Source organism: Leopardus geoffroyi, chromosome A2, assembly GCF_018350155.1.
Source record: "Leopardus geoffroyi isolate Oge1 chromosome A2, O.geoffroyi_Oge1_pat1.0, whole genome shotgun sequence".
NCBI classification, from domain to species: Eukaryota; Metazoa; Chordata; class Mammalia; order Carnivora; family Felidae; genus Leopardus; species Leopardus geoffroyi.
Window position 1 is genome coordinate 91,736,492 of NC_059331.1, and position 26,550 is coordinate 91,763,041.

Here is a 26,550-nt window from a genome sequence, read left to right on the forward strand (position 1 = left end):
AAGAAGCTAAGGCTTAAACAGATGAGACACTTATCTAAAGCCAAAATTACAGAGGCAAGGTTAACCTGAGAACTCAGTATTTTATGTCTAGTGTAGTGCTCTTTCTTCTATGACGGTCACGTTTTAGGTTTATTGTTATTTTACATAAATTTCAAATGTGATGTTTATATTTTCTCTTTATAATAACCATTCATGAAAATTGAAGAATATTTGGAAAATACTGAAAAAATAGAGGTTTTTTAAAAAAAAGCTACATATAGGTGTATTTTATATATTAGCTTACCTGTTTTTTTTCCTAAGCATATACATACTTAACAAAATTGGGACCAAATTTTCTATTTGGCTTTACATCACTTTTTACGTTAAAAAATATCAAGAGCATTTTCCAAGGTCATGACATATACATTAATAATGGGATGTTTAATGGGCCACTTAATATCCCAGCCAGTTAAACATTCCTTTATTGTTGAACAAGGTTTTCCATTCTCTATGAAAAAAATTCTGTGATAAACATCCTTACACATAAACATTTGTCCATATTAAGTTACTTTCTTGGGAGAGGTTCTTAGAATGAAATTACGAGGCCAAAGGGAACTAATTTTTAAGGAACATGGCACATATTATCAATTTGTTTTCCACAAACTTTCTATCATTCAGTTACTTTTTAATTGCATGTAACTTCCAATTAGTCTATGTGATTAGGATAAATACATCCTTTTGGAGTCTGCATAAAGGTCTGTGGAAAACATGAAAGATTCCAGTATATAAAATGAGATTTCAGCCATGGGACCTTGAAATATCTCTGTCTCATTCTCCTCATCAGTAAAATGAAGGGGGTGGACAACTGTGAGATCATGACCTGAGCCAAAACCAAGAGTGGGGATGCTCAACTGACTGAGCCACCCAGGCGCCCAGAGGTGAGAGAACTTCTAATGTGAGAAGAGTAAATAGCATTGAGTTTCCCTCAGAAGCCAGTGTGCACTAAATAATTTTGGAGAAAGCATTATACACATATTTCTAGAGAGAGGAAAAAAAACTCCTCCTCACACTTCTCTTCTTTCCTCAAATAAACTGAAGTTTGGTTATGGATTTTATTTCTGAAAAGGAAAAAGCATTTATGTTACTAAGATGTTCATTAGTCAGTAATAATGTGACAGAAATCTAAGGAGCACAGAACACAGACAGAGGTTATGCACAGGCTGACACCACACGGCCTTGCTCTTGAACACTAGGCCTGCTCTGTCCCTTTAAGGGCAAACCAACAGACATGGTCTTGGTCCCCATGGAGCTTATGTCTTAGGAGGAAAGACAGAACATTAATCAATAAACAAAGAAATAGTAAAAACAAACATAAAAAAACATCAGGTACTGAGAAGTGTCGTGAATTAATTCCAATGCAGGAAAGGCCCCTCTGAAGAGGTAATAATGGTGAGACTTGAGTAACATAAAGGAACCAGACATTGGAAGATCAGAGGGAGCCAGCCTGGAATGTTCTAGGAACTGAAAGAAGGCCCTGAGGCCAGAGGAGGGTGGGCATGGGAGAGAGCAGTACAAGATGAATTCACAGAAGTTGTCAGGGGAGCTGGGTCATGCAGAGTTTTATAAACCATGGTAAAAGGTTGCTCTTATTCTAACTGTGATCAGAAGCGATTGGAGAGTGTTAAGTTGGGGTTAGCATGATCTCATTTATGTTTGTAAGAGATCAGGGTGGCTTGTGTGAGAGGAATGTAGAAAGTGGGTGGACAAGAAAGGAGTGGAAGCAGGGAGATCAGTTAGACTATTGCTGTGTGATTTGGGCAACTTACCTAACTTCTCTGAACTCTGGATTTTTATCAACTAACCGGAATAATTCAAAGGGTTATTGAGAGTATCAAATGGGAAAATGCACGCAGAACTCTTTGCATGATGCTCGGTATATAATAAATACTAAATGGTAACCTGAGAATGATGATCTTTGGGAGTTGATATTCAAAATTACATAGACTAGATGTGCCGCCGGCACCACTTTTCTCACCTGCTTCTGCCTGTCTCATGAACCACCACTGAACACAGCATTTATCTCACCCCTAACCTTTGCGCAGTAAACCTGCCACATGTACACATATCCATTTCCGTCTTGCCCCTGTGACAGAACTCCAAAAGAGTCTTAAATCTGATGTGCCCCTTCAAAGGTGCTAATCTGTCTGTGATGTGCAGTGAATTCCTTATAATTGAGCTTCTCAATCACCTCCTTCCTATAAACAACCTAAGACTCCTTTGTGGGACTTTTTGAACACCTCAGGAAACGATGATACTACTAAAGAGTAATACATTTTTTTAAAATACATTTTGTTCTAGATTTTTCCACCTTCCCTGCATTTGAAAAGTCTACCTTAGGTGGAAAAAACAAGAAAGAACAGCACTAAGTGAAGTGATTGGTGACAGCAAGTGTTCCCTGACAGGGGCCAATGTTACATGGGCCAGACCATAACCAGATGCCTGTGGGTCAGCACGGTCCTGCTGAGGCCCAAGACTGGGCCTCTGATAGCCTGAGAAGACCTTTTTCCCACAGATGCTAGTTAGGAAGCACTAAAGCTGTGGTCCAAAGGAATTTCCTGAAGGAATGCTAAGGAAATAAGGTACAATGTTTGAGGACAAAGTGTCAGCAGTGATGATCAACCTTCATGAAGAAGTACCCTCTTTGTCATTCTTTATTCTCTGGTGAGGTGCCTGGCCTGGAAACAAAGTACTTCAGACACACAGGCCTAGAGAGTCAGAGCCACTTGACCTTCCTCGGTCCCTACCCCAACTCTTGGGAACCTCGGAAGGTCCACTAATAGATGTATCCCTACCCAATTTTAGGGCTCAGCCGTGCTCCGGCCATTTATATTTCTGCAATATACAAACTGTGTGATATCAGATTTATTCCTGTTTCTTTCTTTTTTAATGTTTATTTTTTGAGACAGAGACAGAGTGTGAGCAGAGGAGGGGCAGAGACAGAGGGAGACACCGAATCTGAAAGCAGGCTCCAGGCTCTAAGACGTTAGCACAGACCTGATGCAGGCTTGAACCCGCGAACCGTGAGATCATGACCTGAGCCAAAGTCGGATGCTTAGCTGAGTGAGCCACCCAGGTGCCCTTCATCTCTGTTTCTTAACAGAGGCACAACTTTGAATCCTGGCTCTGAGGCTTATCAGCTCTAAGGCATTGGGATGATTACCCACCTGTGTCTCAGCCTCACCTGCAAGAGGAGCTAATAATAGAACTTACCTCATAGGATCACAATGAGGAAGAAAGCATTTGCCAGGGAAACACAGTAAATGCCATATAAGCATTTGTTTAAACAACAACAACAACAACAACAACAACAACAAATAGACAAGCATGGAGGAAGAGAGAGAAGAAAAGAGGAAAAGCAGGAGGAAGAGGAGGAGTAGAGGGAGAAAGGAGTAACAGTAGCAGCAGCAGCAGGAGGAGGAGGGTAAAGGTAAACAGAAACAAGATGCTAACAGGAAGCATGATAAAAAGGAAAGAACGCTAATAATTTAAGCCTGACAAAATAAATACCTGTAGGACCTTTTACTATTTTAATCTTCCCCACCATATGTAATTAAATGAGGCTACTTTCCTCAATAAAGGAATGGATTTCAGCTGACTTGAGGGAAAGAAAGAGAGAGGAAGGGAAGGAGTAGAGGAAGAGTGTGAAGATGATGGTTTGACTTAGAAAAGCTTAATAAAGTTAGTCGTCAGTCTGTGAGCCTAAGAATTGGTTTTGCTCCTTCTCTTCAGCTTCCAATCTGCTGATTCAGTGTCAAATAAGATCGCTGTGAGGAATGATTATAAAAACATTCTCCAAGCACAGTAGTAGCAGTGAGTAACAGAACGGTACTGATTAGAATATTTTACTCTATTAGATCGGTAGTCGTATTTAGACTCACCTTCCCAGCACCTTCTAGTTCTTTCTTATCTTTCAGTGCTTGTCCAGACAACATTTTCATTTCAACAACTCCTGCTATTGCAATGATGGGTACAATTGCTAAGAGTAAGAGTGTCAATTGCCAGCCATAGATTAAGGATATAATAATGCCTGTCCCAAGATTTGCTATATTCTGGGTAATGATAGCAAGCCTGGAACCTATAGCCTGTAAAACAAACACACAAAAATTAGAGAAATGCTTTCATATTCTCTTTCAGATCCATGCTCATACTTTCTTGAGGATTATGACAATTCAGCTTCATGAAGTTCTATTAATTATCTTCTCAGTTATGAAATAAAAACTAAAGATTTACTTGTAAGTTCACTTGGTTTCTAAAATGAAGATTTCTATGACTTCAGAGCAAATACTCAAAGTAGAAGATCAATAATTCAGAGTTAAATTACATATTTGTATCTCTTCTGATTTTTGATACTAAGAAAATTTTCAGTAATCAATGAAACCATGGTCACTAAAGCTCTGCAAATGAGCAAGATAAAATAGCCTGACAGTTGGAAATTTCCAACATTAGATGCATAGCTACTCATAAGTTAAGCCTAATATTTGTCATTAAGGATATCCAAATATATCGTGGCCTATTTGAGATGCTTATTGTGTTTAATTTAACATGCATTTATTTGATTTGGAACAATGACACAGAGCTGAAAATTATGGAAGTTAATTTAGGATTTTAGGCAGGCATCAGAGCCTTTAGTTTGAATGCCAGAGAGGGCTTGAAGCAAGACTTTCAGTAGCATGCAGTGACTTCCAGTTCTAAAGCCAGAAGTCAAACCATACAGTCAATTTACTACTCTATACTGTACTTCTCTCCTCTACCCTGGAAACACCTGAGCCCTCAAGCCATTCCAAATTCCTGCTCTGGCACCCAGATCTGGAAATGGCCCATGTTTTTTCCACTCTCAAAGTTCCCTCTGCCTGAGTGGGGTCAGACTTAGCTAAAGATCATGATGGAGTAGAGTCTAGAATGGTCACTACCTCCTCTGTGACTTTGGACAAATCTCCGCCAACTCTCAAAATGAGCGAACACACTGATTAATAACCAACACTTCTCTTAGCTCTAAATTTTAGAACAGAATCCTTCACACCCCCTTTCCCATCATTCCAGCATCAACCCTCTGATATCACTCAGTAGTGTTTATGTGATATAAACCCTAGACCGGTAATTAGGGGGAAAGGGCACAACAACTAGCAGGAGCCTCTGTACATGAAATTCTGTACCAGGAATTGCATCAGACAACATAAATGACGGGGCATTTCTTTTTATTTGATGCAGTCACTGAGTTTGTATTCAAGGGATGCTTAACCACATTCGGCCGAAGTCAAAGAATGAAGTGGATTTCAAAGCCAGCTCTCTGTATTTGCAAACTTTCAACCTGAAAGTCAAAGGTTATAACCTGGAGAGAGTCTGTGGCACTGGGAGGATGTAGAGTGCCCCTGTTCTTAGAACCTACAAGTCCTCCTCAGAATTCATTTCCCACAGCAACCAACTGAGAGAAGTGCTCAGAACATTCCCCAAGTTCAAGGCAGGTGACTGACTGAAGCACATTAACCTTTCAGACCTATGACTGTTCAGCTTTGGATGGCAGTCAAGGCCATGAAAATAAGTAAAATGGGTCAAAGATGACAAATTCTAGCTTAATGTACATGAAAGGTGAGCGAAAAGATTGAGAACCTTAAGCTGATGAGGTCTGGGGAGACTTAGCTCCTTGGCTTAACCTGATATAGCACATGGGGGCCATGGCACCAGTTACCGTTCTGTATTCTTTTTTTTTTTTTTTTTTTTAATTTTTTTTTCAACGTTTTTATTTATTTTTTTGGGACAGAGAGAGACAGAGCATGAACGGGGGAGGGGCAGAGAGAGAGGGAGACACAGAATCGGAAACAGGCTCCAGGCTCTGAGCCATCAGCCCAGAGCCCGACGCGGGGCTCGAACCCACGGACCGCGAGATCGTGACCTGGCTGAAGTCGGACGCCCAACCGACTGCGCCACCCAGGCGCCCCCCGTTCTGTATTCTAAAGACTAACACTCACGGTTCCAAAACTTTTCCTCATATAGAGTAGGAGTCTAGAATTCTAAGGATCACAGTGGATGAGAGAGCACAGCCTGGTAATTTTCATTTCAAAAGTAGAGCCAAGTGAAGGTAACACTCCAAAAACCACAGCCCAAGTGTGAAACAGGGTCCGATAAAAACAGGCTCACTCCTGAAACCCACTATCACCTCTCATAACCTCTCCATCCCACTGTATGTATACATATTTATATCTCACTTCCTCTTCTACTCATTTTTCTGCCCACCCTTCCTGGTCACTCCCTGTTCTGCTATTTATTTCCTCCTCCACACATGACCGTATTGCTTGAAATCTAATTTAAAACATTCGTGCTTACTGGGGGAAAAACAGCCTATTTCCTGAACCACCTTCTGAAATTAAAAACATTTATAACTTCATCCTTCCCTCAACCACCTTCTCCTGGGGACAAGTTTTTTTTAAATACGTGGTGGCTTTTGATCTCTGCGTGGCTCTCACCTGCTTTTTCCCCTGCAGAATTCTAGTCCTAATACCAAAATAAAATTTAAAAGCTCACCATTTCATAGGCAAAATATTGAGATCTATTTTCTTCCTGATTTATGTTTAGCAGAATTAAGCTACTTATTCAAAAATACATCTGAGAAAATGTTTCACCGGTGGTGAAGTTAAATGTGAAAAAAATTTAGCCTAGGTCACCATTATCACTAACTACCTACATACACCCAAACTGGGGGTTAGTTCTGCCTTGGGTGGAATGATTTTTGACAGCACTGATTACATCAGGTGTTTTTAGATATAAAAAACTAATTTCACTACTTCCCACTGTGGAATAGACAGATATACACACAGATGCGTGTGTATATGTGATATATATATGTATACATGAGTGTGTATATGTACACGTGTATATGTATGTATTACACATGTATCTGTGTACGTATTTACACACCTACACACATATCCCCCATCAGAAAGAAACCGGTCAGCTGGTAGCATCAGGTGGATACAATTGTCCCGTCTTGGCTAATTTGTGGTTATAGCTATTTCGGACTTTTCTAGTTCTGATGGCACTCACATACCTACTTGATTCTTCTCCCCTGGTCCTTCTTTATTAGCCCCTGTTTTAAGTTCTGGACAACAGTTCCAACTCAGTAGCTCACACAGGCTGTGAAGGCACCCGTGCTCGTGGGGCCATGAGAGTGTGAGTTTGAAGAAACAAGTGAAAAGCAGACAGTCAACACCAGCAGGCCATCAGGGACTAATGGACTTGTTGCATGTGGCTGAGGACATCACAGCAAGGGACAGGGCTGACCACAAATTTTACAGATACAGGAAGGGACCACAGCCTTAAAACAGACCATAAGCCCAGAAGCATTTCAGAGGAGGGTGGAAGGACTACCAGCCCACAATGCCCAGACTGCACCTGCTCAGGGTTCTGCCGCAACTGAGTCCGTGTTTCCCCTAGGATGTAGCCCTCACACCAAAAGGGATATGGGATGTGTGTCCCTATGCGAGCACATACAACAAGGTCTCTGTGAAAGACATACTAAAGTATGGTAGCAAAGTTTAACTAGGGAAAATAGGGTTTCAAAATTTCAGGACACAGTTTGTCCAGACTGATCATGCAAGATGGGAGACAGCAAAATAAATTTATCCCAGGCTCAGTGATGGACTGTCATGCCAATGTAAATTAAAAAATAGAGACCGATGCTATCTGTCCTCTACCTACCATCCATTTCTCTCCTCCATTTACCAGAAAGTCCATTAACAATTTGTCCATTTGTGTTAGTCCTCTTTTCTCCTTTCTCTTGAAGCCACTCCCCAACAGATGTTGCTCCCACCACAACCTAGAAACAGTTCTTGTGAGAAACAAAAGCACCCTCTGTGTGGCTGACGCATGGAGGTGAAACATTTGGTCACCTTACGAACTCACCAGAGGTACTTAATATCCTGTAATGCTCCTTCCTGAAACACTCCCTTTGTGTTGTTTCCAGGACCCTGCTCTCCTCTCTCTCTGGCCATTCCTTTACACTCTTCTTTGCAGGTCCATCCTCATAGCCCTGATGTAAAGGATCTCTATCTGTACAAAGTTCCTTGGCTATCTCATCCAGTCTCATTGGTTTATAAGCCACCAATGCACCGAAAAATCTCCAGAAACTATTTCCAGAACAGACTTCTGTGCTCAACTCCAGACTTGCATGTCTACCTGCCTTCTTGACATCTCCACTTGGGCGTCTAATGTGGGCATCTCAAATTTATCATGTTCCAAAAAGAACTCTAACTCTCCCTCAATTCTGCTCAATAGGCTCCCAGTTTCATTAAAAAGCAACTTTAGCTTTTAAGTAAAGCAGGTCAAAAATTGTGGAGACATTCTAGATCGCTGTTTTCTTATTCCCCATAGGTAACCAACAAATTCTGTTGGCTGTACCTTCAAACTATGTCCAGAATCTGATTACTTTGTGTCACCTAACTATGACCACCCTGGTCTAAACCTCTATCATCTTTCCCCTGATTATGGCAATAGAGTCCCTGCTTCAACCCGTGCCCCCTTCAGCCTATTATACAGCAGCCTTTAAAGATTTCAGATCCCATCATTCCTGTGTTCAAAAGCCTACAATGGTTTCCCATTTATTTCCAGATATAATACTGATTTCAATTCTTATGACTCTTCCTTTCACTCACTTTACTCCGCCATACTATCCTCTTTATTGTTTTGGGAACAGTTATGGAAATGCTCTAGCCTCAGGGCCTTAGCACTTGCTGATCCTTCTGTTTAAAATACTTTTCCCTACATATCTACAGGGATACTACCTTTCCCTCATTCAGGCCTCCTGCATCTATCACCAGATCTTTGAGGCCTTCCTTACCTGACAACCAGAATCCCCATACCCATATATCCTGCTGCTGTTTTCTTTCCACAGCACTTAACGACAATGTGATATACCGTGTAGATGCCATAGAGCCAGAGTTGTCTGTTTCAGGAAGTTCAAAGTTATTTCAAGCAGGGCACATTCGGCTCTGTTAGGTTCTCTACAACTTGATCTAAACCTCGGTTTTTGTTGATTTGTTTGCCTCAAGCAAAGAAATCTGTATTAAAACAATCACCAAGATTTATACTGTAATTTTACAACTGTGTGTGCTTCCACATTCAAAACCCAATTTATTTTTACAGAAGGTCCATTTACTAGATAGAAGAAACTTTAAAATAGAGCTACCTTATAGAAAGGTTTAAAGATAAAGATTAATAAGGTTCAAGTGAGGGAGAGACACAGGAGAGATCACATGTTTTTTTGAATTCTACATTATCTTGTGGAGTTTTGCTATCAACAGTTGTAGTTGTGGTTGTAGAAGAAGAAATTGTCATTTCATCCACAAATCAAAACCTCCTGGTTCAACAGTTTCTAGTTAGATCAATCAAAGAGATTCATGTGGTGGTAAAATTTAAGCTTTGTAGCCTGATATGGTTGTTCCACTGCTTTCATTTTTTCATGTGCTTCTCATTTCTTTCAACCTGCTTTTAGATTTTTCTTCCCTCTCCTCTAAACTGCAATGCTCCTAAATGTTCATACAGAAACTACACACATTATTTTTTTCAGCAGCAATTACAATTTTCTCATTTTTAAAAATATAATTTATTGTCAAACTGGCGTCCATACAACAACCAGTGCTCATCCCAACAAGTGCCTTCCTCAATGCCCATCACCCACTTTCCTCTCTCCCCCACCTCCCATCAACCCTCAGTTTGTTCTCTTAATATTTAAGAGTCTCCTATGGTTTGCCTCCCTCCCTCTGTTTGTAACTATTTTTTCCCCTTCCCTTCCCCTCTTGCTTTTTAAATTATTTTTCAATGTTTATTTTTTGAGAGAGAGACAGAGACAGAGCCTGAGTGGGGAAGGGGCAGAAAGAAACAGAGTCACAGAATCTGAAGCAGGCTCTAGGCTCTGAGCTGTCAGCACAGAGCCCAACATGGGGCTCGAACTCACAAACTGTGAGATCATGACCTGAGCTGAAGCTGGTCACTTAACCAACTGAGCCACCCAGGCACCCCTACAATTTTCTCTTGTTTAACTGATCACAACAGACTGGTCCTACATGATATGCTGATAAGTACTTCCTTTTCTAAATAATTATCCTTCCATGTGTATCTTGTTAATAGCATGACTAAGTAGTAAATAACAAAAGAAAGCCTGTAAGTTATGTATACACTATACAATATATAATGTTTAAGCAGTTAACATTTTTGCTATAAGGCATATGTACTGTGTTAAATATTTGACATTTTAATGATTATGAGAACACCTGTAATGAGAAAATTAATTTCCTGCTGAAATCCAAAATAGCCAATTAAGACAAACACCAGCACAAAGGAGGCACATACCCCTTTAACTTGAGCAGCGTCATTGGCAAGCCTGGTTGTTAATGCTCCAGTAGTATTTTTAGGGTCATCAAACCAGCTCACATCCTGTGGCACAGAAAATGATTTTATTATCTTAAAGCTCTATTTATAAGACTCTTAGCTCTTAGGGCAATGACAGGGTCAGGTTGGTTATCACTTATATCCCTCGTATTTAGCACTCAAGATTTGACACTCAATAGACAAGAATATAAATAATTTCATTTATCAAAAAAATTTGAGTGTTTTGTTCCAAATGTGATTTTAATTGTTGGATCTAAACAATAGTGAACAAAAAAGAGAATGTTGCTGCTTTCATAAAGCTTACTTGAGACGTATGCCACAAGTAAATAAATACATACAGGGCCAAGTGTAAATAAATTCAATGAAGAAAAACAGATCAGAATAAGAAGGAAAAAAAGCGAAGAAAGGCACTAGGGAACAGAGAAGGCCTCTCTAAGGTGATATTTAAGCAGAGATCTGAATGAAGAGAGGGAGAAAAATATTTCAGAGAAGGAAAAAATAGCATGTGTAAAGGCCCTGAGGCAAAGTCATACTTGATCTGTTTATGCACCTCCAAGAAGGCCTTAAGGGCTGCTAACAGCTTTAAGAGGACCTTTGTGTGAATTTGTAAAAGAAGTCTCTTCCTCTGGACAGATCTCCATTCTCATTTGGCTTTCCTACCCCTGCCCTCTCTCATCCTTGTGTAGCAAACCAGTGTTCAGTCTGTACATTGGGAAAGGGGGGAAGCTGTAGAAGATGAGGTCTGAGAGGGAGTGGGGACCACATCATGACCTTGGAGGCAACTGTAAAGATTCCAGATTTTACCCTGAGGGATATGGGAAGCTTCTAGCAGGATATGAGCAGGGGGATGTGACTTGACTTATATTTTAGAAGAATGACTTTGGCTCTTAGGAGGTGAAACTAATGGATTTGAATAAGGATCAGGGCAGCGACACCAGTTAGGAGGTAACTATAACATCACACAGAAAGAGAGGAGTCAAAAATGACCTCAAAGTTTTTAGCCTGAACAACTGGTAGAATGGAGCTACCATTACGGATATGGGGGAAGACTAGGTAAAAAGTAAGCCCTGTGCAGAGGGGAGAAACAAAAGTTCAATTTTATTTTTACTTTTTTTTTTTTCAAAAGTGCAATTTTAGATATAAGATTGAAATGCTACTTAGATATCTAAATAGAGAAGTTGAATAGGCAGTTTAGATAACTTATTATAGTTCAGGGCAGAATAAATGAATTGGGTTTAAAAAAATCAACAGAGGGGCGCCTGGGTGGCGCAGTCGGTTAAGCGTCCGACTTCAGCCAGGTCACGATCTCGCGGTCCGTGAGTTCGAGCCCCGCATCAGGCTCTGGGCTGATGGCTCAGAGCCTGGAGCCTGTTTCCGATTCTGTGTCTCCCTCTCTCTCTGCCCCTCCCCCGTTCATGCTCTGTCTCTCTCTGTCCCAAAAATAAATAAACGTTGAAAAAAATAAATAAAAAAAAATTAAAAAATCAACAGAAGAAATCTAGATTAAGAACTACATACAACAGGATTTTTTTTCTATAAAGCCACTTACATTTTTAAATACATAAATACTAAAAAGATTGTGAGTCTGAAGTATGAATTTATATCTTTAATAAAAATAACTATGGTCCTGGTGGCTTGCAATTAAAGCAGTATCTACCATTTCCCCCCAAAGTATTAATGAAGAAGAAAGTGTTCTAAATTATCATAGCATGTATCACTTTGCTTTTTAGAATTATTGTGTTTAAGTGCCTCTTCTACTGGCATGTAACTTCCTTGAAGACAGGGACTGCTGAGGTTTGAATGCCTGACAATACTTAGTACTATGGCAAGCAGAAGGTCCTTAATGTGTATTTGATAGATTTAATAATTTATGGAGAGGGCATTACACAAACCATCAGCTCAACTGCCGAAGTATAACAGACCTAAGAGCTGGCCTGGCAGCTGGCGGGATAATGGGGCATTTGGTTCTGGACCAAGTTCAGCCTCAATCCTAACTGGAATCTCAGTTATAAATATGGTTTGACTCAGAGTCCTAGGACAGCGCCCCCATCAAACAGTGCTCTGCCAGTCATGGGCCAGCAACTGCCATAAATATGCTTCTTTTGGGGCGCCTGGGTGGCGCAGTCGGTTAAGCGTCCGACTTCAGCCAGGTCACCATCTCGCAGTCCGTGAATTCGAGCCCCGCGTCGGGCTCTGGGCTGATGGCTCAGAGCCTGGAGCCTGTTTCTGATTCTGTGTCTCCCTCTCTTTCTGCCCCTCCCCCGTTCATGCTCTGTCTCTCTCTGTCCCAAAAATAAATAAACGTTGAAAAAAAAAATATGCTTTTTTTTTTTTTAAATTTTTTTTTTAAACGTTTACTTTTGAGACAGAGAGAGACAGAGCATGAACGGGGGGAGGGTCAGAGAGAGAGAGGGAGACACAGAATCTGAAACAGGCTCCAGGCTCTGAGCTGTCAGCACAGAGCCCGACGCGGGGCTCGAACTCACAGAGCGCGAGATCATGACCTGAGCCGAAGCCGGACGCTTAGCCGACTGAGCCACCCAGGCGCCCCTAAATATGCTTCTTTTTAAGTAATGGTGGTGTAGGTGGGAAAGGATTGAGGAACCAAAGACAGCTGGGAAGATGTGAATGCCAACTAGAAATCCTAACACAGCAAACTGATGCTTCTCAGCCAGGATTCCAGTACTCCTGGCATGTCCAGGGCATCCTTCTGGAGCCTCATGTTATTCACTGGCAAGTGATCAGTAATTTTAAGATGGAGGGTTATAAACTCACATACAAAATTTTCATGGTTGTTAAAGAAACTCTCCCTTAGAACTGGACTGCTTTGGGTTACATTCCCAGAAGCTCCCTCCCCCTTTCCCCAGGAAAATATTCATGTCTGCCTGTTGTTAGGGTTCTGAAGGTGGAAAATGTAAGAGGCATTCTAGTAAGCCGTTATCAGCTTGTAACGAACACTATGAGCTGAACTGCTCTATCACTCTGGCCACAGCAAACAAAAAACTGGGTAGTCGGGATACATTTTGATTTGAGGAAAGAAAGGGCACAGGTAGCATCTCTTGGTGGGAAGACACATATATGGGTTCCGAGGGGAAAGAAGGAAAGAAAGAGAGGAAAGGGATGACTCTGCCTCCAGCTGCCAACACAAAGGCTGGAGGTGAACCAGCTCTGGGGACCATCTGTGATGATCCCACTCCTTGTCCCACCCACAGCAGATGGACAGCAGGGCCTCTGAGCCCAACCTGGGGGCGGCGTCCAGCCACATCTGTGAGGAGAGACCGAGGGAAGACCATTGCAGGAGTTCGCTCTGAGAAACCCAACTGCACTCCCTCTGCACGAGACCACGGGCCCAAGCGGGGAGTTCTGCACAGCCCCGGCACAATCCTCAGCAGACATACCTGTCTTAGCATGGATCTGAAGACCATGTATCGGAGCCGCTTGGTGAGGATCTCCCCAGCCTTGCCAAACGTGAAGCCCTGTGAAGAAGAACATGCCACAAGGAAGAAGACTTGTCACAGACCCAGCCATGGGGTTACACGAAAGGAGGGAGAGTTGATGTCACGGCTAACGGGGACACCAGACAAAGTCAGAAAGCCTGAAACAGGGTTGGTGGTGTTTCGGTGACTGTGTACTAAGGGCACCTAGCCACAGCAGCCGCATAGCCAGGGGAGCCCCGTTTGGAAACCATCCCTGCTACTCCCCAGCTACTGGTGGGCTGATCAGGGGCTGACTGGGAAATGTGTTTCTTTGTCCCTATTTCTATCCCTGCTTATTTCTCCCGGTGAACCAGGGTCTGTCATTCAGGAAGCTGAAGTTCCGAAGACAGGGGCACTCGAAGCAGGGTGGCTGTATTACCTATCATGCAAACCAGGACACTTGGAGAATGAAAAAGGGTGCTGTTAATAATTACACCAGGACCTGAGGTGTAATGTGAGAAAAAAGAAATATTTGGTCACCCCAGCCATAAAGGATGCAGAGAACAAAGATAACAAATTCCCAGTTTCGAAGCTTTAAAAAAAAAAAAAAAAAAAGGTGTAGAAGCAGACTAGTCTGGGGAAGAAGACGCCAAGAGGAATTTTCTGCACTGCTTCTCCTCTTCCCCCAAGGATATAACCTTCTGTGTCTGGGAGGAGGGAAGAGTTACTCGGGGAAATAAAGAGTCAGATGTGAGTGTGCTGCCGTGCAGCCACATCTGGGGAGGGAGGGTATCAGAACCCTCACCCCAGTGGGTGTGGGGATTTAGGACGAGGATGGAGCAGCATCCCCCTTTCTTTCTGGAGCTCCAGGAAGCAGCAGTCTGTGGACGAGGCCTGACACACAATCTCATGGAGAAAGCAGAGTGGAAATGGCCGACGGTGCATCAGAAGAGGAGAGGCTCGAATAACAGCCCAAGTCCCTGCAGAATCAGAGACGTGGAAGAGGGCAGCCATAGCTCCTCTGGGCCCGCTGAGACACATTAGCGAGAGAGGGAAGAAACACACGCAAAGAGCACAAGTGAAGCAAGAGCCAATTCTTCCAAGTGGTTCTGATAAAGGGGCACAGCCGGGTTGGACCACGTAACTGAAGGCCGTGGGCCCTGCCAGGTGCCAGCAAGAAGCAGGCAGGCACGTGACGTGCCTCTACTCTCTATGCCTCTGCTAACATAGACACTGATCTGGAAGAAGGAGGAAAGGGAGAAACCCTGGGTTAATTGACTGAAGTCTGAAATTACTAAAACAGTAAATTTACTTAGACATGGCCAGATTAAGGTTTCTGTCACTGGACTGAATGAAATGTGAAATATCTCCCTCACTGCAGGAATATTACCGTTATTTCTATAGGGACCTAGCCATTTTTAAGTGATTACTCTGACACTGTACTTTATACAAAGTACACGAACACATACACATATATGTGTGTACACCTATGACAACCCTTTTAATGATGGGAGAAGGTCATCCTTATGACAACTGTATAACCACTTTACAAACGAAACTAAGGTTTAGAGAGAGGACAGACACAATTGTAAGGTGGCAGAGTTGGAACCTGAATCTGGGTCTGTGAGAATTCCAACCAAAATGGGAACCCAGAGCCTGAAATTTAATCACCCACAGAGCTCCCTCCTTTGGTTTCTAAATGAAGGGCTGAGCATTCTAACATTGTTCAGCACATTGCCAGCTCTACAGCTCTGAGGTCCTATAATTTAGAGCCTTTGTTCTCACTTAGTTTTGCCAGGCAAGTCCGGCTCCAGTATCCTGGAGCATCATTATGTTACAAAGGTAACTGCTCTCACTGCCTTTGCTTCAGCAGTTCACGTCTCCGTCTCCGACGTGTAAGGGACCAGTTCAAAGCCTACCACCCTTGAAACTCCTTAACCAACTTCACACTTGGCAATCTTTCCGTTCTGTGGCATTAACAGTTGCTCTGGCAATCTTGCATGTAGTTAAAGTATCAAATCTATTATATTTAGGTCAGGGGTGCCTGTGTGGCTCAACTGGTTGAGCGTCTGACTCTTTTACTTTGGTTCAGATCAAAATCTTATGGTTGGTGGGATTGAGCCCTGAGTCAGATTCCATGCTGACGGCTTGGAGGCTGCTTGGGATTCTCGCTCTCCTCTTTCTCTGCTCCTCCCCTGCTCTTGCTCTCTCATTCAAAATAAACAAATAAATACAGAGACTTAGAAAAATTACATGTGGCTACTTATCTATTCATTCAATAAGCAACTGTTTGCTACTGCCTCACGCAGACTTAGGAATTTGATCACATTATTTCTTCCTTCTCCCTTTCTCTTTCTCTCTTTCAATGATTGTTTAATCCCTAGAATCCAGATTTGAAGTATCCATTCTTACAGGAACTAGTGTTTCCTACTGTAGCCAAAAAAGATTGGTGTGGATACAATAAAGGTAGCTTTGTAATTTATAACACACACACACACACACACACACACACACACACACACACACACTTATTCCTTCATTTGGTTTTCTGGCATTTCCAAGTCTGCAGTAAAAGTTTCACTATGGGGGCACGTGGGTGGCTCAGTCAGTTAAGCACCTGACTCCTCATTTCGGCTCAGGTTATGATCTCATGGTTTGTGAGTTCGAGCCCTGCAGTGGGTTCTGTGCTGACAGTGTAGATTCTACTTGGGATTCTCTCTCTCCTTCTCTGTCCCCCACCCCCAAAATAAATAAACTTTTTAAAAAAGTGATTTAAAAAAATATTTTTAAAAGTTTCAGTGTGAATTTTTTCTCTGGTCTACAACAGGGCAGCATTGTGCTTGTGCAACCTTAAAGAGCCCATTCAAATTTAGGAGAAGCAGACACCTATCCTAGGAGACACAAACAACTGATGACACTCTCACAGGGATGCTTCTGTGTTAAAAAGTTCAGAAAGTTGAAAAGAGCTCCTGGAGTTGTATTCCAAAATTATGTTCAGGAAGGCTGGTGTTAGCAGGCTTCAACCTGTGGGCAACTCAACAGCAAGCGTAAGAGGACTGGGGACAACAGCTTCTTCTGGCAGAAGGAGAGCCTAATGCAGACTGGTGTAGAATGCATGAGCAGCTCTTTTATGTCAAACTTTTTTCAGGATCCAGCTTGATAGATAAGCTTGTTGGCCCTGAGTACAGGGTCTTCTCATCCACACTTTGAACATTACAGGAAATAATTTCCTTCCTTGAACTCTATCAAGCTGGCTATTTATCACAACAGAGCAAAGGGGGATAGGCCTTTTAAAACTGATGTTGAGGGGCACCTGGCTCACCCAGTCGGTTAAGCTTCAGGACTCTTGGTTTCAGCTCAGGTCATGATCTCGTCGTTTGTGAGATCAAGCCCTGCATTGGGATTCTTGCATTTGGGACTCTCTCTGCCCCTCCCCTGCTTACTAGCTCTCTCAAAATAAATAAATAAAACTTAAAAAATATAATAAAGCTGATGTTGAGATTGGCAGCCAGGGCAATTCCCCCGGCTCTAACTGCAGACATACCAACAGCAGCAGTAATCATGGTGGCAATGCACCTCCACGAAGGAATCTACGTGCTCCTTGCAAGTAAGTATCTCACTGAAATATGCAAATATCTTTTCTTCAGCATGATTATGAAACATTGCATATTCAAAGCTCAGGCCTTCCTCAAAACTTCTGGGAAAGAGTGGGGTCTGTGACATTTGTTCTTTTATAGGCTTTGTGTGAGGAAAAAAAGGTTTTGAAGTCTTTGATCTTTCCAGTAGTTTTACATTTGTATGTGAAGGCAAATGTTTCCAGGAGCTGTCTGCACCTTTCCTCAGGAGCTGGTCAAAGAGGAGGCTCATGTCCTTGCTCCAGCTGGGGCTAGGAAGAGCATGGTCCTTATAAATGACCTTCTCAGAATAAAACAACCTTGGAAGTGGCCCTGGATCCCTTGATGGTGGAGACTCATCTCCCTGTGGGCCACGCAGGAAGCAGCTTTGCAGTCTGGCTCCAAAGGTGTGTGGGGCTCTGGTCCCAAAGACTGCATGGCTGCTGGCCAGCACACTCCTCCCCCCATCACAGAGGGGCACGTGACCCAGGTCACAATTATTTCTTTCAGTCATCAAGAGGCAGGTACTAATATTCCTATTTTATAGATGAGGAAACTGAGGGTTGGTTTAAATTATTTTATTGCCCCCAAACACAAAATTAGGAATTGGTGCAGCTCATACTTGAATCAAAGTCTAACACCGCCTTATCATACTAAACTTTTAGAGCACTTAATTCCTTTACAGTTTTGTTCCAGCCAAATCATTTGCAAGCTGAAAAATCTGACTCTTCAAAAATGTGTCATACACTTTCTGTTTGAAGACTGGCATTCTTCCATCATTAAAAAGGTTCTTTCTCCTTTAGCAAAAGTTGAATGATAAACTCTTCAAACGTTTTTAAAATAGTGTGACTTGCTTAACGTGTTTTTTGCTTTTTGTTGTTTTCAGAACATAACAAAGCATTTTGAGTACTTAAAGTGACTGGCAGTATTTCTATCCAAACTTATGCCCAGGGATTCCCTGAATTCCATTTTTGAGTACCTAGCTTTCATTTTCAATCATTGTATTAGATCAAATACCCACTTCCCTCTGATTTCATTAATATTTCAGTTAGAGGAAGTCATGTTGGGGAGGAAAAGGTAACCAAGCAAAGTGAAAGCAAAACATCTTTGTTTTAATTATGTCAAAGAAGGGACTGAGCTTCAGTGGCTCAGTCCATGAAGCGTCTGACTTCAGCTCGGGTCATGATCTCATGGCTTGTGAGTTCGAGGCCTTTATTAGGCTCTGCACTGACAATGCAGAGCCTGCCTGGGATTGTCTCTCCCTTTCTCTGTCCCTCCCCCACTTGGGCATTCTCTCTCTCTCTCTCTCAAAATAAATAAAAATAAAACTTAAAAAAATAATAAATGAGTAGGTCAAAGAAACTTGGTTGCTAACAGTCCAGTTTATAAGAAAAAAATCACACAGATGTTTAGAAATTTCCCCAGTTGAATAATAATGCATTCCCCAAAATGAATCAAGTGAAAATGTAGATATTTACCTGAAGGAAAAATGTAATGAAAGAAACAATTCCAAGGACTAGAAACAATAATGAAAATATGTTACTATTCTGTCGTTTTGTTTCAGGATCCTCAACTCTGGTAAAAACCTGTTAAGAAAATATTGAAAGGTTTCAGTTCAAGGCCTAAGGAAGTCATTCTGGGTCTGACTCATGTCCTGTCAAGCACAGTATTTGGGGGTCAAGATAGCTTTAGTAAAACAGAAGTCAGGTCTGGTTTCCCTAATGCCAAACCTAAAGGTGTGTGTACTCTTCCTTCCTTAGGGGCTGAGAATGTGTCTGTCGTTCCTAAATGGATCCACTACTTTTTCTGAGCACACCCCTCTTGGAGTAATTGAGTGCCCCAAGAGCCACACCTACTATGTAAAGTAGAAATGAGAATAAATACTGTCTTCTTCTTTTGATGGGAAACCACACTCAATGGCAGTTTGTTTTACAATTTGAACATTTCAAACTGGAGACAAACCTGTCGGTGCTGTTTTGGTAAACTAGAGAGAGCCCAGGCCTTCGGCATGAAAGGAGCCTCCTTGAGGTAGGTTTTTTTGGATGGCCGGCTGGACAGCCAGCTGACCCAGCACCACACATGGAGGTCTTTCCAGAGATGGTAAGAAGGCTCATAGGATGTGTTGGGCTTAGAGAACACAGAGAGTCACCACTTCCCAGGAAAGAAACAACTCCCTTCACAGTGGGCCAAAACTGTCTTGTAACAGAGCTACACTCCTAATCCAACCTATTCAACTTTATACTCTGTAAAGTAACAACAGCCTTTTAGAGGAGATCAATTTTTGATGATTAGTTATTGCAACCAAAAAAAAAAAAAAAAAAAAAAAAGCAAACAATCAGCAAGCCCTTATTCTGTGACAGATATTCAGATATTCTTCTACACAAATTCATGTATATTGTTCCTTTTATCCTATCACCTCCTAAGGTTTATTATCATCACCACTTTATAAACGGTAACTGAAGCTCAGAGAGGCTAATTAGCCTGTTTGAGTTAACAGAGCCAGCAAGTGATGACCCAAGAGATAAACATGAGCAATCTAACTCAGAGCCCACAGCCTTAAATTCTGTGTTACAAACCTTCAACCAGGCAGATAACTGGTTGCCTAACCAATGTGCTAGCCCTGGATCATTTGCTTCCAGCCTTACTGTTACATGAGGAATGAGAAAAATATAAAGTTCTTAGGCTGAGTTTTTGTTACATACAGCCAAACCCATTCCTATTTCCATTTTTTTTTCTGATGATGCAAACTGTCTACCTCCCTGACTGTACAACAAATGTTAGAACAGGGATCAGCTCCCTGTGGACCACCAGCCAAATGTCTATATAAAGTCTTAATGGGATACTGCCATGTTTGTTTCTGCTTGTATATGGGTGCTTCTGCACTACAACAGTAGAGCTAAGTATTTGCAACAGAGACCATCTGGCCCTCAAAATCTAAACTGTTTACTATCTTACCCTTTAAAGAAAAAGTCTGCTGACCCTTGTCCTAGAACATATGCTCTATGCAATCAGACACTAACTCCTTCTTGGTATTTTTCACCACCTAGAATAGTATATGGCTCAGAGCAGTCACTGAAAAAAATATTTCTTGAATGAATACATTATACATATGAGTATCAACCAGAAATAAGTTAGCCAAGCATGGGTAGAGAGCTGAATATTTACGTAGTTTTTAGTATAATCACAAGTTAGAGTTTCGCATCCTTCACGTAGGGATCAACTTCTTTCTCTGCAATGTTTTCAGCAGGTATGGTGGCAAGGGTATCCTCAGCTTGATATATGAACATCTACCATTAAACAAAGAGCATTCCTGCCTGGGTTGTAGCATTATTGTTGAAAATGCCTTCTTTAAAAGCAGGTGCAGACAAAATAGGTCAACCTTTCAGAAGCTGTTGCTTTTTGTTTTCATCTTTACAAGTGGGATGGACACCTCACAGAGGCGGCATTCCTGCTTGTGTCCTGACAAGTGTGTCTGTCCCAGAATGGCTCTGTCTCAAGCCAGTCTGACAAGCACATTGGTGACAGGACTTTTCATGACGTCTACTCAGAGCCCAGTGACGGCAGGCAAGAGAGAGTCATCTAGTCAGTTTTGTGACTATTTCAGCAATCTGGGCCCTAAGACAGCAACCAACCGCAAGGATGAAGGAAAGCTTGAAAAAGTAGTCTTTCTATCACAAATCAGATTTGCATTCTTACATCTTCAAGTTGCAGAGTTTCATATGAAGGTCCTCATTTTTTTGTGGCTTGTGTGTACACTTACAAATATAAACAGCTCATTCTTTAGTCAGGCCTCACAAGTCAATCCAAAAAAATGGACATAAACACTTACCCCTATAATCCTTGAAAATATTACTGAAAATGCTGGTTGCAGGCCTCCATTTATAATAGCACAGAATATACCAACCACAAAATAAGGCCATTCAGTTATATTGAGCTTCAGAATCCTCCAGAAGGAAACTGGAGGTACATGTTCATCCTGGGAAACAAAATATGACAACAGGCTAGTTATAAAAAGACTGATCCTCAATTGATTTAATGATAAACAGTTCTTCAGTATGCACAAATTTTTAAATGAAGATTTTTTTATTCCTGTTTTCTTATGAATTGGTGGCTATTTAACTTTTTAAAAAAGATTGTTATATTACTCCTTTATATTTTAAGAAATAAATGCTGTCTCCACAAACATTCAACCTGACATCTGGAGAATCACACTTGGAACAGGACAAGAGGATTTACAAGTAGGGATAAAAGAATAGAGCTATCCATATTTGAAGACCCCTTAGAATCTCTTTAACATTATAAATTCTAATTGTAAAATTCTTGTCCTATAAATTCTCATTCATACATTCTAACCTGAATCTAAAATGTTGAGATTTGGTCTGTGGAAGGTTTTGGGAGACACGACAGGAGGATTCTGGATAAGCCTTTCTTGTTTTGACCCCTACCACCCCACTGCTAGCCCACCAAACTACGAAAGCCACAGAGAGAGGGTTGAAGACATAACTACATCCTCCTCCATACCAAGTTCTCTTTTGTACCAAGCTTTCTATCTTGGCCTTGTGATGCATGTATACTCTTGCGGGTTGATCTTCTTCTAATTAAACTGGATCCTGAATCTTTTGGAGACATTTCCAAGGCATCAATTTCACTTATGGATTCATAAACTGCATTTTCTAATTCAATTTCATTTCCTCTTGTCTAAAGTAAACAAGAAATACGCACAAGTGGGTTAGGCTGGGAAAAAATAATGAAAGTTAATTGCCAACCATCAGCTATCAAGGAAAGTGGTAATTTACATCATTATAGGAAAGGATAAAGTTAAGTTGCTGAGGGTTTCTGTGCATGTGTGAATGTGTGATATATTTGAAAATTAAAACCACTGAAGAAGGATTGCCACTGAATATGCTGAAATAACATGACATCCTTTCCCTATATCTTACGTTGTGATGTCCTTTTTGTGGGTGTTTGGGCCTCAATCCTATTTGCTTTGGACCAGTGCTATCAATGGGGATATGATCCAAGCCATTCTGTGACCCATACTTGTCATTTAAAAGTTTCTCAGTAGCTGAGGAGTCTGGGTCGTTCAGTCAGGTAAGCGTCCAACTTTGGCTCAGGCCATCATCTCATGGTTCATGGGTTCCAGCCCCATGTCGGGCTCTGTGCTGACAGCTCAGAATCTGGAGCCTGCTTCAGATTCTGCGTCTCCGTCTCTATGCCCCTCACCAACACACACTCTGTCTCTCTCTGTCTCTCAAAACTGAATAAATGTTAAAAAAACTTTTTTAAATAAATAAATAAATAAATAAAATAAAATTTTCTCAGTGGCCACATTAAAAAATATAAGAGGGAAATCAGTTTGTACTATGTATTTGGTTTAAACCTAATATATGCAAGATACTGGCATTTCAACATGCAATCAATATAAAAACTTACTGTGGTATTTTGCATTCTTCTTTGGTACCACGTCCTTGGAATATGGTATGCATTTTCTCCCTAAAACACTTCATTTCAGAATAACTACCACTGACATGTCAGTAATTACATGTGGCTAATGCCTACTATGGTGGATAGATTACCTTTCAACGTTTTTAAATGTTTAATTTTCTCTAATTATCCTTCTTTATTTTCCCTCCTTTTAAATGGGGAAAAAAACCTGGTCTGAATTCCCCAGTTATTTTTCTCACTTATTAACAAAATCAAGTAATGTTTATTTATAGTACTAAACACACAAAATCAGCTTATACCTGAGACAGTTCAGGAAAATTCTATAGTTGGATTATACCTGCATTGTGACAAGTTTGAAGTAAATGCCTTCCTCTTTCATGAGTTCATCATGATTTCCTTTTTCCACAATGACTCCATCATCAAAACCGGCGATGACATCAGCATTACGAATTGTAGACAAACGATGAGCTACCACTATGGTGGTCCGGCCTTTTCTGGCCTAAAGAGAAAGGTTAGGTTTTTGAATAAATGAACAATTACATGCAAAAATTCATTCAATTTAGATTTACTTGGACACTGTAAAGCCATCTAAACTATATAAGGCACTCTTGCTTCAGTAAATGTATAGTCAATTGATAATGATTTAAAAATGTTTTATTATTAACACAAATATGATAATCACCTAGTAATGTTATGTAAGCTTCTAAATATTTTACTTAACCTCTATCAGCCTCAGTTTACAATAGTAATAAGAGGTTTATACAAAGTAAAAAATGCTACGGTCCAGGCACTGGCCAGTCAGAGCAGACACAGGTCAATGTGCATTACTGGTGCAGACTAGATAGCATCAGTCTGGGGATCCATGGCATCCCATCTCACAGGATCTCTGGATGATTCAGATGGACAAGGAGTGTGAGGCAGCAGCATTCAGTATCCAGTGTCACACTGATCTAAATTCAAACCTTAGTTCTGCCAATTATAAATTCTAGGATTTTATTCAACTCTTTTAACTTATGTGAGTTCGATTTGTTCACATATAAAATGGAGATAATATTAGTACTCACTTCTTAGAGTAGTTGTGATGATCAAATAATATAATGTACACAAAGCATTAGGATATATGCACTGTAAGTGCTTAATAAATGGTACTCACTCCTAGGTAGAAGCATTATGGAAAAACTGAAGAGCTATGCAAATGTTTTTCTTTTTTTTTTTTAAGAGTTCCCCATTCTTTTTTTTTTTTTTTTAACGTGTATTTATTTTTGAGAGAGAGACAGAATGTGAACGGGGGAGGGTCAGAGAGAGAGGGAGACACAGAATCGGAAGCAGGCTCCAGGCTCTGAGCTGTCAACACAGAGCCTGACGTGGGGCACAAACCACAAACCACAAACCCACAAACCGTGAGATCATGACCTGAGCTGAAGTCTGGCACTTAACCAACTGACCCACCCAGGTGCCCCTTAAAGCCTGGAGTTTTAAAGGTCAGTAGGCTTGCCTGGGACAGAGCCAGGAGGGCACTGTGCTGCTCCTGGAGAGAAGGCAGGCAAACAACCTGGGGACAGATAGCGTGTAAACAGCTACCTGAAAAATGCTTGGGGCACACTGGGGGATACTGTTTGCTGTTCTCAGAGCAGGAGGCAGAGTTCATGGAATTGCCCCTTGGGGACAAGGGAGCTGGCAGGCGCCATTTCGCGTAAACACAGAGTCACCTGCAGGAAGCACCGCAGCACCAGCACCAGCACCAGCACCAGCACAGGCTGCCTGACTCGCTTACACCAAGCTCCACACCCCTGTGCTCTGGCAGAATTGTCCTTCTCGGTCAAGCGTGTCTCATTCCCAGTGCTGTGGACCCCTTCCCCAGAAGACCAGGACAAGCCCTTGCCCACACCATGTCTCTAAAGCCTGGCGTTTTAAAGGTCAGCAGGCTTGGCTGGGATAGAGCCAAGAGGTCACTGTGCTGCTCCTAGAAAGAAGGCAGGCAAAAACCCTGGAGGCAGACAGTATGGAAAGAGCAATCTGAAAAAACATCTGGGGTAAACTGGGGGGAGATTATTCACTATTCTTGGAGTACTTCCCTGTCAGGCAGCATTTGAGATGTGTCTCTGGGAACAAAGGAGCTGTCTGCCTGGTGCCACTTCCCTCCCTGGCCCCTCAGCATAAACAGAGAGCTACCTGAGGGAAACAGCTCAGCTCAGACAAAGGCTGCCTAACTTGCTGAAACCAAGCTCCCCCTCACCATGCTCTGGCGGGACTGCCATTCTAAGTCAGGCTTGCCTTAGTCTCAGAGTGGCGGGGTCCTCCCCGAGAAGACCAGCACCAACTCCTGCCCACTCTACGTCTCCCAATCAGAGAGTTCTGCAGGGCCTCAGTTCTGGGGAGTTGGTATGAAGTCTCACTTCACAAGCAGATCAGAGCATACCTAGTTAAAACCACATTCAGGGGGCGCCTGGGTGGCGCAGTCGGTTAAGCGTCCGACTTCAGCCAGGTCACGATCTCGCGCTCCGTGAGTTCGAGCCCCGCATCAGGCTCTGGGCTGATGGCTCAGAGCCTGGAGCCTGTTTCCGAGAGCCTGTTTCCGATTCTGTGTCTTCCTCTCTCTCTGCCCCTCCCCCGTTCATGCTCTGTCTCTCTCTGTCCCAAAAATAAATAAAAAACTTTGAAAAAAAAAAAAAAAAAAAAAAAAAAAAAACAAACCACATTCAGGCCAAGGATCAAACACTGCCCACAGCAGACAAGGAGAGCCTCTGCAGATGCCTGGCCTGAAGGATACAGCAGCCAAAACACAATAGCAGAGCACACATAGCACAAACCAGAGACACTCCCTGAAGCACCAGGCCGTGGATACTACATGACTACTTCTTTATAAGGTCATCATTTTCAGAAGCAGGAGACATAAATGGCCTTTCTAACACAGAGAAGAAGGCAGACACTTAGAACATACTAAGACAGAGGAATTTATCCCAAATGAAAGAACAAGATAAAGCCATGGCCAGAGAACTAAGCAAAACAGATATAAGTAACATGCCTGATGGAGAATTTAAAGCAACAATCATAAGGATCTTCACTGGGGACTTGAGAAAAGAAGATTTCAGGGAGATCCCTACCACAGAGATTGGAAACAGGTTTGATGCAATGAACAGCAGGCTGGAAGAATCAAAGGAATGAACTAGTGACCTAGAAAACAAAATAATGAAAAATAATAAAGCTGAACAAAAGAGAAAGAATTGTGGAATATGAGAATAGACTTTGGGAACTCAGTGACTCCATCAAACATAGTAACATTCCTATTATAGGAGTCCCAGGACAGGAAGAGAAAAGGGGGCAGAAAAATTATTTCAAGAAATAATAGCAGAAAAATTCCCTAATCTAACAACAACAACAACAACAACAAAACCAGATATCCAAATCCAGAAGACAAAAAGAATTCCTATTAAAATCAACAAAAGCAGGCCAACACCAAGACACACTGTAATTAAATTTGCAAAATATAGTGATAAAAAAAAATCTTAAAGGCAGCAAGAAAAAAAAGTGTTAACTTACAAGGGAAAACCCATAAGACTAGCTGGAGATCTCTCAACAGAAACTTGGGAAGTCAAAAAGGAGTGCCAGGATATATTTAAGCGCTGAAAGGGAAAAATCTGCAGCCAAGAATACTC

At 41.7% G+C, this 26,550-nt stretch overlaps 2 protein-coding genes across 8 annotated transcripts in view; both read right to left on the reverse strand.

Annotated features, from left to right (window-relative positions):
• ABCB1 (ATP binding cassette subfamily B member 1) overlaps positions 1–26,550 on the reverse strand; it is a 242,136-nt gene that overhangs the window by 23,641 nt on the left and 191,945 nt on the right. For 6 of the 7 annotated variants that reach the window (XM_045494677.1, XM_045494679.1, XM_045494678.1 and 3 more), the window contains 7 exons: positions 23,232–23,393; positions 21,971–22,147; positions 21,279–21,425; positions 18,928–19,035; positions 13,818–13,895; positions 10,381–10,464; positions 3,918–4,121 (listed from right to left, as the gene is read on the reverse strand). In XM_045494677.1, coding sequence (XP_045350633.1) covers positions 3,918–4,121; positions 10,381–10,464; positions 13,818–13,895; positions 18,928–19,035; positions 21,279–21,425; positions 21,971–22,147; positions 23,232–23,393 — 960 coding nt within the window. The remainder of the gene's footprint in view (positions 1–3,917; positions 4,122–10,380; positions 10,465–13,817; positions 13,896–18,927; positions 19,036–21,278; positions 21,426–21,970; positions 22,148–23,231; positions 23,394–26,550) is intronic. The other variant, XM_045494681.1, reaches the window with a different exon arrangement.
• On the reverse strand, positions 17,257–18,082 carry LOC123606405 (acyl-coenzyme A thioesterase THEM4-like). Its single transcript, XM_045494709.1, has one exon. The coding sequence runs from the start codon at positions 17,961–17,963 to the stop codon at positions 17,364–17,366; it is 600 nt and encodes a 199-aa protein (XP_045350665.1). The 5' UTR covers positions 17,964–18,082; the 3' UTR covers positions 17,257–17,363.